This window comes from Kogia breviceps, chromosome 11 (genome assembly GCF_026419965.1).
Source record: "Kogia breviceps isolate mKogBre1 chromosome 11, mKogBre1 haplotype 1, whole genome shotgun sequence".
NCBI lineage: Eukaryota > Metazoa > Chordata > Mammalia > Artiodactyla > Physeteridae > Kogia > Kogia breviceps.
This window is the reverse complement of record NC_081320.1, coordinates 5807575-5823620: the sequence shown is the minus strand read 5'-3', so window position 1 is coordinate 5823620 and position 16046 is coordinate 5807575. Positions and strand designations below refer to the sequence as shown.

Below are 16046 nucleotides of genomic sequence, written 5' to 3'. Positions count from 1 at the left end.
TTACCTAGAATAGGGCTGTGCACCAAACTCGGGGGGTTCTCACATGGTTTGTCCTGTTGCAGAGGGAGAAAAGCTTCATGAGTGACCAGTACATTCTAGCAAATGGGGCTCAATAATGCATTTGCCATTCTGTAGCAGGATGGTAACCCACAGACAAAGAGTCCTGCACCCTCACCCTAAACACAAGACGGCAGCTGTGTGATGCGTATTTAGTTCTTCTACGGTCGCAATGAGCTTAGAACCAGGACGCTGCTTTGGGTATAACAAGCCACAAACATACTCTCACGATACAAAGCAATCACATTGTACATACAGGCATAGGTTTTTGTTTTGTTTCGTTTAATCTTAAAGAACGGAACAGCAACTGCCTCCCCATGTCACTTTGACAACCAACGGTGATTCCACATAGGTGAGTCTGGCCTGATCACAGGTAAACAGACTCTCTGTGTGAAGTCCCTGTGTAACTTGGGCATTTGCACATGGCCACTTCAATCTCCAGCTAGCACAGGGGTCCCTGGTGATCCACTCTCATTCTGCTGGAAGGCTGACAGGCTGCAATGAACCCTTTCACAAAGAGACAGCGGTCAACTGCTGTCTGGCAGCATCGCTCAGAAGGTTTTCATTTTACTCAGACATCAAGGACTTTCTTCTCACTCCATCAGGCCTTTCTTGGAAGTGCTTTGAAATATTCCTCCCTGGAAATGTCAGCTACTCCTCCATACCATTTCTGAAGCCAGATATGTTCTATCTTCATCTTCATAAAGAACCATTCATACTGACGAGGCCACTTCCTCATAACTGGGTGTCTGCAGAAATAAAGACGTCACATTAAAGCTGTTCTCATCAGAGGGTGGCCTCTCCAGAGCACAGTGCCAGAGGTATCACCTTGGTCAGGTCATAGGGGCCCTCCAGACTCCAGGCTTTGTTTAGGCTGAGACCTGCGCAAACCAGCTAGAGGCAGAAGCCAGGGAGCCAGGGTCAAGGTCTGGGGCAGCCTTAGGAGGGCAGGAAACTGTTGTCACCACAGAGTGGCAGGCAACTCAAGTCTTGAGCCGGGCAACTTTGTTCCAACTCCAGTTCAGCTGCTGGGGTGCCTCACGGGCCGTTTGCTCTCTTAAGCCTGCCCGGTCTCCTTCCCAGTCATATGGGGCGAGAGGGATGGTGCCCCGATCGCAGGGCTGCGTGGGTAAAGCACCTACGTAGAGGAAGTGCCCAGGGGACGGGGGCCGTGGTTACCAGGAAGCATCACGAAAGGCTCTAAGCATCTCTATGTGAAATGCTGAATTTTAAGTCCAGGAAACAAATCTGTTCACGGGAAGGTTTCCACTCCTGTAGAGGCCTAGAACTGTTGCATCACGCTGAGAGCCAGCCAGCGTAGACAGGGAACAGCCCTCACATTCCGCCCTCTGTTTCTGACTTGCCTTCTCCCTCAGGCGCAGGGCTAAAAACACGCATCACCCTTGAGGGCGGGGTCTGGCGCTCGCTTTTTAAAAACTTCATAAAAATAACAGTTTTATTTATATCTAAAAATGGTATAAACAAAATTCAAAGGCCAAGTGTAAACTGGGGAAAACATTTGCAACGATGCCAGTGCAGTGATAGGTTGATGCCTTTAAAAAAAAAAAAAATTTTTTTTTTTGTTTTTGGAATCATTGCAAATTGACAGAGGCTGAAAGCACGGTATAAAGAACAATTTTTTTTTTTAAAAAACCATTTGAAAGTAAATTGCTGATCTGAGGCCCCAACGCTCCAAACACTCATGCAGCTGAGACGATAACATGATTGTTGTTATTTTATTTTATTTATTTATTTATTTTTTTGGTTTTTGTGGTACACGGACCTCTCACTGTTGTGGCCTCTCCCGTTGCGGAGCACAGATTCCGGATGCACAGGCTCAGCGGCCATGGCTCACGGGCCCAGCCGCTCCGCCGCACGTGGGATCTTCCCGGACCGGGACACGAACCCGTGTCCCCTGCATCGGCAGGCGGACTCCCAACCACTGCGCCACCAGGGAAGCCCTGTTGTTATTTTAAGCCAACTAGTTTTGTATTTATAACTGGAACAAATTTTGGCCCCTGCAAGGGGAACGTAGGTACAGCAAATCCTAGTCCGTGAGGCCCTGGCTTGGGGTCCAGGCAGTAGGATTCTGGAAGGACCTTAGGAGACCGACCATGAGCGTTTAAAGAAGATAAAGATAAGGTGGTTGGATGTGGGTGGTAAAGGGACCCACATTATCCAGCAGTGGAAATTTTGGCAACACTGTTACCTGCGGTAACGTGCAAAATAGGAAATGAATTTAATGAACGCAAATGTCTCCTGAGGCTTTGGCTTCATCTCACTGCCCATTATAACATGGAAGAGGAGAAACTAGAACTAAAGAGTGACAGCTGCGATGGAAAATAAAGCACACAGGCACACAGACACACGCACCTACATTTATCTCTGTCTGTATATTGAAAAGCACAAGTCCGTGTGGATAAGTCCAATCCCGATCCAATTCCAGATTGATCCAGTGTCCTCCTGTGCGTGCTGCTATCTCGCTTCCGTGGCAGTGAGAAAGCAGGCTTCCTCTCGCTGTGTTTACTTATTACCACACCAAGTCCCCTACATGCGAACCTTCAAGTTGTGAACTTTCAAAGATGTGAACAACTGAATCCAGCTGGGAACCAGAACCTGTGCCACCCACGTCAGGCGTGAGTGAAATGGCAGCTCGCCCTCCGTCTCCTATCGCTGACGAGCCTTCAGCTCTACCATCTCCCACCTCCTCTCCCTCCTCCAGGCAGTAACTCTTCCTGCCTCTTTACTCGATGCCAGCCCCTGCGTGCCGGCTGCTGTGCTGGACGACTGTACTTTTCGAGATATTGTACTGTGAGATTAAAAATGTTTTATTTTTTGTTTGTTTGCTATGTATCATTTGTGGAAAAGTATTAGAAACCTATTACAATACAGTACTATACAGACGATTGTGTTGGTTGGGTAGCTGGGCTGTTTTGGACTTATGGACAAATTACACTTAGGATCGCACTCTCGGAAGGGAACTCATGCGTACGTAGGGGACTTGCTGTATGTTTACTTATTTCACGACTCCTCTGTATGTACGACCATCCCATCTCCATAGGGATGCGGATGGCTTGTCTAACTTACCGCCTGCTTTCACGTTACTCTCCCACTAACTTAGACAAGTACTAATCTGCCAGCTTTTGTGGCCCACACCCCATGTGGATACCCGCCCCCTCCTCACTCGAGCTCTGACCTCCCACCTCAGGCCTCCCCCTGCACAGACCCTCTCCTCACCCATGGAGACAGACTCCAGCACCCCTGCAGGACCACTCTTCTCACTTTTTGCAAACGCTGATCTCCTCCCCCGCTTCCCGGGGCTACTCTGTCATTCATTTTGACCCTAGCAGCATGCATGCCGATTTCCTAGGATGTCCTTTTAAAATTTTGATCGAGTGTAACCTCCAGAGCATCCAATTCGGGAAGCAGGTGGGGGGGGGCAGTTAGAAAGCCGCATCCTAAGTGGTTCGGCTATAAAAGGGGTGAGGGGCCCACATGAAGGAACACTGCTGTCACTTCTGGCGCTGACCTCTGCTTAGAGTGGACATTTGGAAATGTCTGCTGTATTGACGGGAGTAGGAAGCCCCCTTTACCTCCAGTTCAAGGCAGGGCCGTTGTGAAAGGCTGTAAGTACGCGGGGAACAGTGCCTGCAACCCTCAGCGTGGGGCGCCCTCCAAAGGCGCGGACAGCCCACCGCAAGGTCACGTGCATGGCCCCCGCTGCCACCTCAGGCGACCAAGACTTCCAGCGTCAGGTGGCGGTGTTGCCACCAAAGGACAGCTCAGACCATTACTGCCATCACCTCGGAGGCATCAAATGGCATAGCCCCGACCTCTGCTTCTTACACTGGATGTTTCTGGGCAAAGCAATCTTTTTTTTTTTTTTTTTTTGCGGTATGCGGGCCCCTCACCGCTGTGGCCTCTCCCGCTGCGGAGCACAGGCTCCGGACGTGCAGGCCCAGCGGCCACGGCTCACGGGCCCAGCCGCTCCGCGGCACGTGGGATCCTCCCGGACCGGGGCACGAACCCGTGTCCCCTGCATCGGCAGGCGGACTCTCAACCACTGCGCCACCAGGGAAGCCTGGGCAAAGCAATCTTAAAGCAGATACCAACCTTGAAAACATGGCTTGCTTGGCAAATTCCACTTCTTCTGGAGACACCGCGACCATCTGGCCAGTGAGCGTTAACCGGGCACAGCGTGGATCTTCTGGGTCGACGATATTTTTTCTGCATTCGAAGGACATTTTTCAGATATTAAAATGATGATGGAATGACAGCTGGACACACTAAGGATTTTATTAACAATAGAGGGCGTTCCCTGGAGAGCCAGCGGTTAGGACTCCGCGCTTTCACTGCCGAGGGCCCAGGTTTGATCCCTGGTCGGGGAACTGAGATCCCATGGGTTGCACACCGTGACAAAAAAAGAAAAAAGAAAGAAAATAGTGATCACGTTGCTGGTTATATTGTTCAGGTTTTTACATTTTCTGGAATTACTTGAAAATACTTTAGCATATATGATCCTGCAATCTCACTCCTGGGCATATATCCAGACAAAACTCTAATTCATAAAGAGACATGCACCCCTATGTTCACAGCAGCACTATTCACAATAGCCAGGACATGGAAGCAACCTAAATGTCCATCGACAGATGAATGGATAAAGAAGATGTGGTACATGTATACAATGGAATATTACTCAGCCACCAAAAAGAATGAAATACTGCCATTTGCAGCAACATGGATGGACCTAGAGGTTGTCATACTAAGTGAAGTAAGTCAGAAAGAGAAAGACAAGTCTCACGTGATATCCCTTAGACGTGGAACCTAAAATATGACACAAACAAACTTATCTACGAAACAGAAAGAGACTCACAGGCATAGAGAAGAGACTTGTGGTTGCCAAGGGGGAGGGCGGGTGGGGGAGGATGGATTGGGAGTGTGGGATTAGCAGAGGCAAACTAGTACACATAGGATGGATAAATAACAGGTCCTACTGTAGAGCGCAGGGAACTGTACTCAGTATCCTGTGGTAAACCATAATGAAAAAGACTGTGAACAAGAATGTATACATATGTGTACTTGAATCACTTTACTGTACAGCAGAAATTAACACAATATTGTAAATCAACTCTACCTCAATAAACTAAAAAATAATTAAGGTACTTTGGTACAGGCAGTGTGGCAGGTGTGTCTGTGTAGGCTGGATGTCAGTGGGCATCCTCGCGGGTGGCAGACAACCCCGGAAGTACCCTAGTCGAGAGGGCACAGGCCCGGGCAAGGCTCTGCAACACCCCGTGGGGAGCCGCTGTCCAGAGTCAGGTTGCTGTCCTGCACGACAGCAGGGAGAGCCGCTCCCTCGAGATCCTATGAACGGCGTCCCCGGACTAACGCAGCACATTTGCCTGGATCCAGCAGTGGCCAAGGTAAAGGCTTTCAGGCATCCCCGTCGTCAGACACAGAGGTCCCTTACTGAATGTAAGGGATGTTAGAAATAACACTGTGCGACAAGCGTTTCCATGGTGGCAGGATTCTTCTATAAACACCTGCTTTCCTTGTAAGAGTCACCCGGCAGTGAAAGTGTGGGAGGGCAACGTAGAGCTCCCACCCCCCTCTCATCACGCGAGGCTGCCTATTTCTGGAAGAAGCGTAAATGGGAGAATCTGAATCTTCGTGTTTCAGATCGTGGCTTCATCTTAAGCCAGGGGAGAAACCTCCCCCAGGTGACAGCTGGTGCCTGACGCATTTCACAGTCTCTCCACGTGTGCTTGGCAAGGTGGTTCCAGGATGGGGCAACAAGATGTGTCTGTACGTCGCCTCATTGTGTTTCATCTTCAGGACGACCCCAGGAGGGAGGCGTGATTATTGACCTTGTTTTAGAGATGAGGAGAATAAGATTCAGGTAGAGCTTGCAGGGCCCGTCGGAGCCCAGGTCCTCTGGCCTCAAGCAGGAAGGCAGCTGCCTGGCAGCCTAGCACTCGTATCTGGCTGTATCCCAGACTGGCCATCTCCTTCACCTCCTGGATCCTACGAGTCCTCAATGTTTATGGATTCTCTCTCTTATTATCTGACTGTGGACTCTTAGATATCATGTTTAATAACATTTTAATTTTTGGTGAATGCTTTCTCAAAAGCTCAGCTTAGGGGGAAGAAAAAAGTTCACCTTAAGGGTAAAAAAAAAAGTATCACATGACAAAAAAAGAGTGTGTGCAGAGATATCTGTTACAGCATCATTTATGATGGCAAAAATGGGAAGTAACCAGGCTTCCCTGGTGTCGCAGCGGTTAAGAATCCGCCTGCCGATGCAGGGGACACGGGTTCGAGCCCCGGTCCGGGAAGATCCCACGTGCCGTGGGGTGGCTGGGCCCGTGAGCCGCAGCTACCGAAGCCCACATGCTGGAGCCCGTGCTCCTCAACAAGAGAAGCCACCGCAGTGAGAGGCCGATGCACCGCAACGAAGAGTAGCCCCCGCTCGTTGCAACGAGAGAAAGTCCGCATGCAGCAACAAAGACACAACGCAGCCAAAAATAAATATAAATAAATAAGTAAAAAAACCCAAAAAACAAACAAAAAAACCGAATACACCATCGGAGGGAAGTTGGACTCCAATCCTATCCTGAGCCACGTTGAGTGCAACACACCCGAGGTTACTGCAGCTGTTGCCCCCAAATGGCTAGCCAGTGCACAGCAGCCAGGTAGGAGGGTGCTGTGCACCTCAGGACCCCGATCCACGGCTTTTGATTTATGAGAGCGTGCTTTGATGAACAGCTGCTGTAGAAGACATTCCCCAATACCTTGTAATAAGCTATAATGAAAACGAATTGAAAAAAAAAGAATATAGATATATACATATATATGTATAGCTGAATCACTTTGCTGTACACCTGAAACTAACATCATATTGTAAATCAACTATACTTAAAGTGAAAAAAAAAAAAAAACCCCAAACACCCCCCCTCCTCTTGGCAATGCACGTGGAATACAGTTTAGGCATCCACTTCTCCCTCACACGGTTTCAGGGAACCCTATTCCACCCCTAGATCCCGAGAGCTGGGATTACCCAAGCCAACCAGCCAATTCCGTCCTCTGGCCATAGTGACGGACTCGGGGTGGGCACAAGAGCAAGTTTGCTCATTAAAGCTCAACGAGCTACTTGCCGGGGACTTCTGGAATGGCAACCCCTCCCTCTCCTTTAGGGTCTAACTGGAGAGATGCTCGCTGCTGCTGGACATAAACGGAGCACGTGTACCCGGAAGTGGCCGGCAGCCACAGGGGATCACAGGTGGGGGACGGGCTGGGGTGGGAGGGTGTGGCCCTTAAAACGCAGCAGACGCTGGAGAAGGCAGTGAGGAGGGATGGGAAAATCTCACTTGGGCTGACCTTGCAGAGCTCCTAAAAAAAAGCCTACCTCTGGACTTTTCAAATATGTCAACTAATCAGCTTCCTTAATTCTCCAAGCACATCTGAGCTTAGTTTTCTGTTTCGTGCAACTGAGAGGTTCCTCGCTGTAGAAGGGCTTCAAGTTTCAGGAACTCTGCCTCTGCTCTTGGACTGGATCGTATGGCTGAGGCATGTCCAGCTAACGTTGGATGGTATTAGTAATGATCCATGAGAAGCAAAGACGGCCTGTTTTTTTTAAATTTTTTTGCCGAACCACAGGTGGGATCTTAGTTCCCTGACCAGGATCGAACCTGCGCCCACTGCATTGGAAGCCTGGAGTCTTAACCGCTGGACTGCCAGGGAAGTCCTGGCCTGCATTTTTAAAAAATTACTTACTTACTTAATTTATTTATGGCTGCACTGGGTCTTCATTGCTGCGCGTAGGCTTTCTCTAGTTGCGGCGAGCGGGGGCTACTCTTCGTTGCAGTGCGCGGCTTCTCATTGCGGTGGCTTCTCTTGTTGTGGAACATGGGCTCTAGGTGCGTGGGCTTCAGTAGTTGTGGCTCACGGGCTTAGTTGCTCCGCGGCATGTGGGATCTTCCCAGACCAGGGCTCGAACCCGTGTCCCCTGCATCAGCAGGCGGATTCTCAACCACTGCGCCACCAGGGAAGCCCCCTGGCCTGTCTTTTTAAAATATTTGCACATTTATATATTTCCTTGAGGTAAGACTGTATCTACCATGTATTAGGAAGCAGTTTTCCATGGTCTCTCGTGTTTCTGAAGGTCTTGTAAGCACAGGACTAGCTCCCTTGGCTCTGAACTATCTTTTCACAAAGATGTTTACAGAGCCAACAGCTTTGGAAGACAGAGCATCTCCCCACGGGGCGGTGGCCTGTCCAGAGGGGTGGGCTCCCTCTGGGGGCAGCAGGCTTGCTTTCCACTGTACAGATTTTGGTTCTCTAGGCTCAGGGTTCCTCTCCTGTAATGCAACCCACCGTGTGTGCAGACGACCCCGGCCCTCTTCACATCCCCCTGGGGGAACGAGGGCTCGGGGGAAATCCCACTACAAACTGCTGATGCTCTGGCTGCTGCCATTGCTGGCATAACAAAGTCCCGTGCCTCTGACCCAGGAGGCTTGCGTCTTCTGCTGCCATCCGTGACCCACGGCAGGCTGACTCGTTACTTAGAATGAACCAGGTGAGCTTGCTTGCAAATAGGGTAAATCCTTAGAGTCTTCAGAGTCTTTGACCCATGTACAAATATTCAGTTTCTCTGTTTTGGGTTGGAATTGAATCACTTTGGAAACAGCGAGGGAAAAATAATTAAAACATGCTGAGCAGAAGCTCTGATTTGCATACGTATATCTTTGAGTAATAAAGATGGGGAGGGGCTTCCCTGGTGGCACAGTGGTTAAGTACCTGCCTGCCGATGCAGGGGACACAGGTTCGAGCCCTGGTCCAGGAAGATCCCACATGCCGCGGAGCGGCTGGGCCCGTGAGCCACAACTACTGAGCCTGTGCTCTAGAACCCGCGAGCTACAACTGCTGAGCCTGCACTCTAGAGCCCGCGTGCCACAACTACTGAGCCCGCGTGCCATAACTACTGAGCCCGTGCACCCAGAGCCCGTGCTGTGCAACAAGAGAAGCCACTGCAATGAGAAGCCCGTGCACCGCCACGGAGAGTAGCCCCTGCTCGCCACAACTAGAGAAAGCCCACACGCAGCAACGAAGACCCAACGCAGCCAAAAATAAACACATAAATTTATTAAAAAATAAAAAAATAAAGATGGTGAAATAAATTATTTTAAAATGCTATCTGTTCTTTAGACAAAAGTGTTTCATATTACATGGATTATAGAGCAAGGTAACGAAAGAGCTCTTGCTGGTACAAAGTCTGGAACCCCTGTGTGGCCTTTGCTCTTCCTGGACTAGCCCAGGGGATGTGAGAAGCCCGGGCACAAAGGAAGTCCCGCTCCGTCTCCTTGAACCTCCCGAGTCTGTCTGTATTCTTCTTGTTTCCTGTTTAGCATGTGCACAGTCCCCCTGGTCTGAGACACCATCTGCTATTTCCTGGCTTCTGATTCTAGCTGAACTCCATTCCTTGACTTCTAATGGGGCGAGACAAAAATCACTGTTCAGGAAACAATGACAGCAGCTGATTCTGAATTCGTGCATCTCTGGGTGATTGGGGTCGAGGTGGTGATGGTAACGGAGGGCGGCTCTTTTGTTTAGGAAAGCATATTAGTGGGTCTTGATTATCAGGGCAAGGCCAGGCCCCCCTCCTCAGGGCACCCAGGCCAGTGTCTGCAGGGGGAGAAAGGGGAGCTGAGTGTGTGAGATGCCTGCCTGAGGTTACTGCGTTTTGAATTCCGGTACCGGCAGAGGACACAGAAGGCTTTGTCTTGCTGTGTTTGTCTGGGGAGGTCGCTGAGACTCAGAGAAGAAAAGAAAGGCCCTGGGGTGAGGCCTGGAGTTTGGAGGGGGTACCCAGCCATGTGGCAGGGGCGTCCTCCATCCTTGTGATGAGGGGGAGCCAGTGATGGCGCAGGGGTGTCCCGCGATGTGGCTGTGGTCCAGTGCTGCACCTGGAGTTGCCAGATGCAGGAGGTATCAACACGGATGCCCGGTTACCTCTGAATTTTAGATAAACGATTTTCTTTTTCAGTGTAAGATGTCCCAGACAATACTTGGGACATGCTTATACTAAAGGTGTATCTGTTTATCTGAAATTCGCATTTGACTGGGAACCCTGTATTTCACCCGACAACCCCAGTCACCCCTCCCACTATTCCCCCAGACCCTAGTTATACCCAGGGTCCCTGCACGGCAGAGGAGAGACGCCACCAGGTGTGGTGATAAGACATCCAGATGTGGCCGAGGAGGGGGAAGGGGGAACGGGGGGTGGTGGTGACTGTCCCCGCCTGCGCCATCAGCACCTCTCTGGGTTCCTTGGAAACGTCCGGGCAGGCCCGGACCGACGGCTCCCGCAGTCGGTGAGAATTTGGTTGCTTTATCTGTGTGCTGCTGCAAGGGCTGCCCCTCGGGGCTGGGGGCCTTGGGCTGCACTGTTTCCCTTTCTCTTTCAGGTTAGGGGACGTTCTTTGGGGCACTGCTCTCCTTTCCCCTTGTCCTCGGAGCCTGCCACCTGCACTCTGCCAGAAGGGCAACTAGTGATCCCAAAGGACTTCTGTGTCAAGGGCAGGGCCAGAAAAGCCTGGTCTGCTCAGGTGGGCACCTGGAGAACCCAGAGGATGACTGAACCAGCTTGAGGACCCTCTAGAGAGTGGAAAAGCTGTCTAGGAACTGCCCCCTCTGCCTGCCCTGGCCCCGGGCTGTGTTCATTACATTATGCTACTGCTCTGTGTGGCCTCTGCGAGGCGGAATGCTGGCACACCCCAGCCTGGAACTTCGTTTCATTTCATTTCATTTCATTTCTTTATTTCCGGTACGCGGGCCTCTCACTGCTGTGGCCTCTCCCGTTGCGGAGCACAGGCTCCGGACGCGCAGGCTCAGCGGCCATGGCTCACGGGCCCAGCCGCTTCGCTGCACGTGGGATCCTCCCGGACCGGGGCACGAACCCACGTCCCCTGCATCGGCAGGCGGACCCCCAACCACTGCGCCACCAGGGAAGCCCGGGAACTTCTTTTTAACCTTTTTATTTTAATTTTTCCTCCAACAGAATCATTTTTTTGGTTACTATTAATTTATTACTCATACATTGATGACATGGTTTCCTTTACATTATTGCTAGGGTAATCTTTCTAAAATAAAAAATTGTCACCTTCTAATTTCATGTACTTTTAATACCCCTCTACTTATACAAGCACAACCAAAATCTGAAAATACAGTACAAAATGTTCCTAATGATCAGGCATTTGTCTGTTTTCCCGGCCTTCTCCTTTGCAGCTCCCTGGACATAAATAATTACTTTTACGCCAAGATTCAAACCTCCCAGCCTTTCTCACACCATTCTATCTTCCTAGAATGATGAACCCTCCACATGCATGAACACACATATGCATGTTCACGTGTGTTTGCACGCACACACCTATCACTGGTTGCCTAATAAACATTAAAACTTAGCTCATTCCAAGTAACTTTTGCTCCACCCTCATATAAACTTGTGTCCTATATATAATTTTATCACAACACACGTAATACTTGTAAAACATTCCACATTTTACAACAATGCCAATGACGCCCCAGGAACAGTGCAATATAATGGCCCTTAGGACTTAATTTCACACACTTATTTATTTGTCTACCTCTGCCTGGCGGGTGGAATGTAATGGTAGAACATGTGCCTCATTCACCTGTGTGAAAATTTAGCCCCATGGAAAGCACATTTTTCGTCCTGAATAAATATTCATTGAATGAATGGACAGATGATGATTTCCTTCTTCCTGAAATTTTAGATCTTTGGTTATAACCTTCATATACCTCCTATGATGGGCCCTTGAACAACAAGGAAAAAACAACTATGACCCAGAAAAGCTTATGAGAACACCGCCAATTCGTGCTGACCATTCATCCACAAGTCTTCGTGTATGCGTATCTGATCTTGGGTAATACACGACAGCAGTACTTTTTTTGCATGAAAGTAAAAATAGTGTAAAAATGTCTTTAAAACTCTTAAGTCTATCTGATAAAAATACATTTTAAATTCACTTGAAACATTCATCGCCATTCTTTTGGCAAGTACTGCTACGCCCCTCCTGAGTTCTGAAAGTGACTGTTTTGTTGAAGGATCTGTTAAACTACTGAGTAAACAACACAGCTTTTGAAATGATCATAATTACACATATTTACATAACAGACCACGATCTCTTCAAGAAATTGTTACCTTAATTACATAAAATCTCACATATAGGGTTTCTGTTTTCTTTATTCATGAGCTTTTTTTTTTTTTTTTTTTTTTTTGCAGTACGCGGGCCTCTCACTGCTGTGGCCTCTCCCGCTGCGGAGCACAGGCTCCGGACGCGCAGGCTCAGCGGCCACGGCTCACGGGCCCAGCCGCTCCGCGGCACGTGGGATCCTCCCGGACCGGGGCACGAACCCGCATCCCCTGCATCGGCAGACGGATTCTCAACCACTGCGCCACCAGGGAAGCCCCATGAGCTATTTTTAATCTTCATAGTCTATACTCAGTATAAAATAAATAATGATCTATTATCTCTCCATGGAATTCTGAAAGGAAGTAAATTATTATCATGAATAAAATAACACTGAATCTTCCTAGAACAAAATGTGCTTTCAACTAGCTAATCTATGGGATATTGATTTTATAACTTTTGTTGGCCTTCAATTCTATGTCATGGCCTTATTTTTCTCTGGGTAACCAAACTGATCTGGTTGTAACTGTACTAGCTTAGGATTTTATTTGCAAGTGTATGAAGAGATGGGGCCACTCTCTTTTTTAAAAAAATATCTATTTACTTAGGCTGCGCTGGGTCTTAGTTGCAGCACGAGGGATCTAGTTCCCTGACCAGGATCGAACCCGGGCTCCCTGCATTGGGAGCGCGGAGCCTTAGCCACTGGATCACCAGGGGGATGTCCGTCCTCCAACAGAATCTAACATAGAATTTGACAGTTTAAGCGAGGGGACTCAGGGACCAAAAGATAAAAAGAGTCTGTTCTTTTACAGGGAGAGGGCTTCAGGCCCACAGGCAGAGACCCAAAAGGCCACACTGTGTCAAAGCGTGGGTCCATCCGCACCTGGGTTCCAGAATGCTGTTACATAGAAAGAACAGTCAGCTCTAGCACCCTGTGGGTAAAAGAGTGGATTAGGTGACCCAGGGTCTATAAAGGAAACAATGAGACAGCATGGAGCGCTTAGATGACTTCCAATTAATTACATGAGAAGATTGCTTTAAAGCAATCCTTTAAAATAAGTAATCCTCCTTTTGCTACAGTTTTGTTTTTTTTTTTTTTTTTTTTTCCGGTATGCGGGCCTCTCACTGTTGTGGCCTCTCCCGTTGCGGAGCACAGGCTCCGGACGCGCAGGCTCAGCGGCCACGGCTCACGGGCTCAGTTGCTCCGCGGCACGTGGGATCCTCCCGGACCAGGGCACGAACCCGTGTCTCCCGCATCGGCAGGCGGATTCTCAACCACTGAGCCACCAGGGAAGCCCCTACAGTTTTTTTTATATTCACATTTTTATGAGCTACAATTTTCTAAGAGCTTCACAAGGGATGCATTTTTCTAATAAATTTACATGCAACCTTCCCGAACACTTTATGTCTTGCTGGTTAGTATGATACATTTAAAGGCCTGTCTTATTTTGATGTATTTGTGTTCAGTGGTAAAGGAAAAATGTTAGAGAAAAGCAGACAGTATGTTCTTTTTGGATTTAGGAAGTTAAGCCAATGCGCATAGACATACTGGGTGAATGACATTAAAATATTCAACTTTGTTTCGATTCTTTAAAATAGAGAAAAAAAAAATTTGTTTCACGCAATCCAAAAGAATTTGTTTCATGCAGTCCCCGAGTGACAGGGATACAATGTCAATCACCATCGGATCCAAGTACAGTGGTTCTCAGCCAGGAGTGTTTCTTCCCCGTAAGGGAAACTGGGAAATCTGTTGGAGCACCTTTGTTCCAGTGACTGGGCTGGGGGCTCTACTTGCATTTAGTGGGCAGGGACTGGGAATCCGAAATGTCCTGTGATGCACGGGACTTTCTTGCAAAATGAACTGTGCCACCCAAAACACAGCAGAACCCCCCCCCCCCATGTAAGCAGCTCCGCAGGAAAGAGCTCTTTGCAGGAGGCCCCTTTTTATCTCCTCACTAACTTTGGTACTAACTAACTAAGGTACTATTGCCTTTCATCTCTGTGCCTAACACTGCTTAGCACAGTTCACTACGCAGTAGATGCTGAAATGGATGTTTTATTGCAACAGACTGCCAGCCTGCACCTGTATGAATTTAAAACACATTTCATGTCTTGCTTCTATCTCAATGCAACTCACACAATGGAAGTTATATTTGAACAACTTAAAACAGACAACATTTCTGTATTTTTGTAGATTTTACAGCTTCTGACTCAGAAAACTTTCTCTGAGAGGTAGGTGGGGAGGTTCCCTGCTTTCAGGTGGCAGCTGCTGTGAGGGGGCAGGGGGTACGGCGGAGCAGCAGGGCTGAGCAGCCCAGGTGTCTGGCATTGAATCTCAAGCCCCCATTAGAACTTGGACTGTGGCCCTTTGTACAAGTTCCTCATTCTCTCGGTGCCTCGGTTTCCTCATCTGTAAAAAGGGGCTAACAATAGCACCTCTCTCATGAGCATCGTGAAAGGGTCACACGGGTTATGTGTCTCTGGTGCTTAGAACACTGCTTGGCACAGAAAAAGTGCCAGCTACACGATTGCTACTGTGCTTCTGAGGGATGCAGTGTAGGTAGGGCATGGTCAGTTTTCTCCTCCTCTCTGCTCATCTCTGTCACCCCAACTCCTGCACAGAGGAAACAGCTGTCCATGACAATAGCTACCACTTATTAGTACTGACCACACACTGGAAACTTTACACTCACTGAAACATTTCACTCCCACAGCACACGGGAGTACCGTTATTCCCATTTTAGGGTTAAGGAAATTGAGGCCTAGATAAGTTAAGTGAGTTGTTCAGGACAGTCAGGTATTTTTTATCTATTTTATTTATTCATTAATTCATTCATTAATTCATTTATTTATTTGGCTGCGCTGGGTCTTAGTTGCGGCACGCAGGATCTTCGCTGCCACCTGCAGGATCTTTAGTTGCGGCATGTGGGATCTATAACAGTTCCCTGACCAGGGATCAAACCTGGGCCCCCTGCATTAGGAGCACGGACTCTTAACCACTGCACCACCAGGGAAGTCCCAAGTTCCTAGGCCAGAGGGTTCCAGCATCAAACCTCAGTCATGTTCCCAGGCCAGAGGGTTCTAGCATCAAACCTCAGTCATGTTCCCAGGCCAGAGGGTTCCAGCATCAAACCTCAGTCATGTTCCCAGGCCAGAGGGTTCCAGAATCAAACCTGGTCATGTTCCCAGGCCAGAGGGTTCCACAATCAAACCTCAGTCATGTTCCCAGGCCAGAGGGTTCCAGAATCAAACCTCAGTCATGTTCCCAGGCCAGAGGGTTCCAGCATCAAACCTCAGTCATGTTCCCAGGCCAGAGGGTTCCAGAATCAAACCTGGTCATGTTCCCAGGCCAGAGGGTTCCACAATCAAACCTCAGTCATGTTCCCAGGCCAGAGGGTTCCAGAGTCAAACCTCAGTCATGTTCCCAGCCCAGAGGGTTCCAGCATCAAACCTCAGTCATGTTCCCAGGCCAGAGGGTTCCACAATCAAACCTCAGTCATGTTCTCAGGCCAGAGGGTTCCAGCATCAAACCTGGTCATGTTCCCAGGCCAGAGGGTTCCACAATCAAACCTCAGTCATGTTCTCAGGCCAGAGGGTTCCAGCATCAAACCTGGTCATGTTCCCAGGCCAGAGGGTTCCAGAGTCAAACCTGGTCATGTTCCCAGGCCAGAGGGTTCCAGAGTCAAACCTCAGTCATGTTCTCAGGCCAGAGGGTTCCAGAGTCAAACCTGGTCATGTTCTCAGGCCAGAGGGTTCCAGCATCAAACCTCAGTCATGTTC

General features: G+C 49.0%; 1 protein-coding gene across 2 annotated transcripts in view; it reads right to left on the bottom strand.

Moving 5' to 3' along the window:
- Window positions 1-318: 318 nt before the first annotated feature.
- The window catches only part of CREG2 (cellular repressor of E1A stimulated genes 2), a 32175-nt gene continuing 16447 nt past the window's right edge, over window positions 319-16046 (bottom strand). The window contains exons 3-5 of one of the 2 annotated variants that reach the window (XR_010835340.1): window positions 4171-4284; window positions 2431-2866; window positions 319-806 (exon numbers count right to left, since the gene is read on the bottom strand). Coding sequence is in view for 1 of the 2 variants with exons in the window: in XM_059079488.2 (XP_058935471.1) it covers window positions 659-806; window positions 4171-4284 (262 nt within the window). In the remaining variant the exon portion in view is untranslated. The remainder of the gene's footprint in view (window positions 807-2430; window positions 2867-4170; window positions 4285-16046) is intronic. The other variant, XM_059079488.2, reaches the window with a different exon arrangement.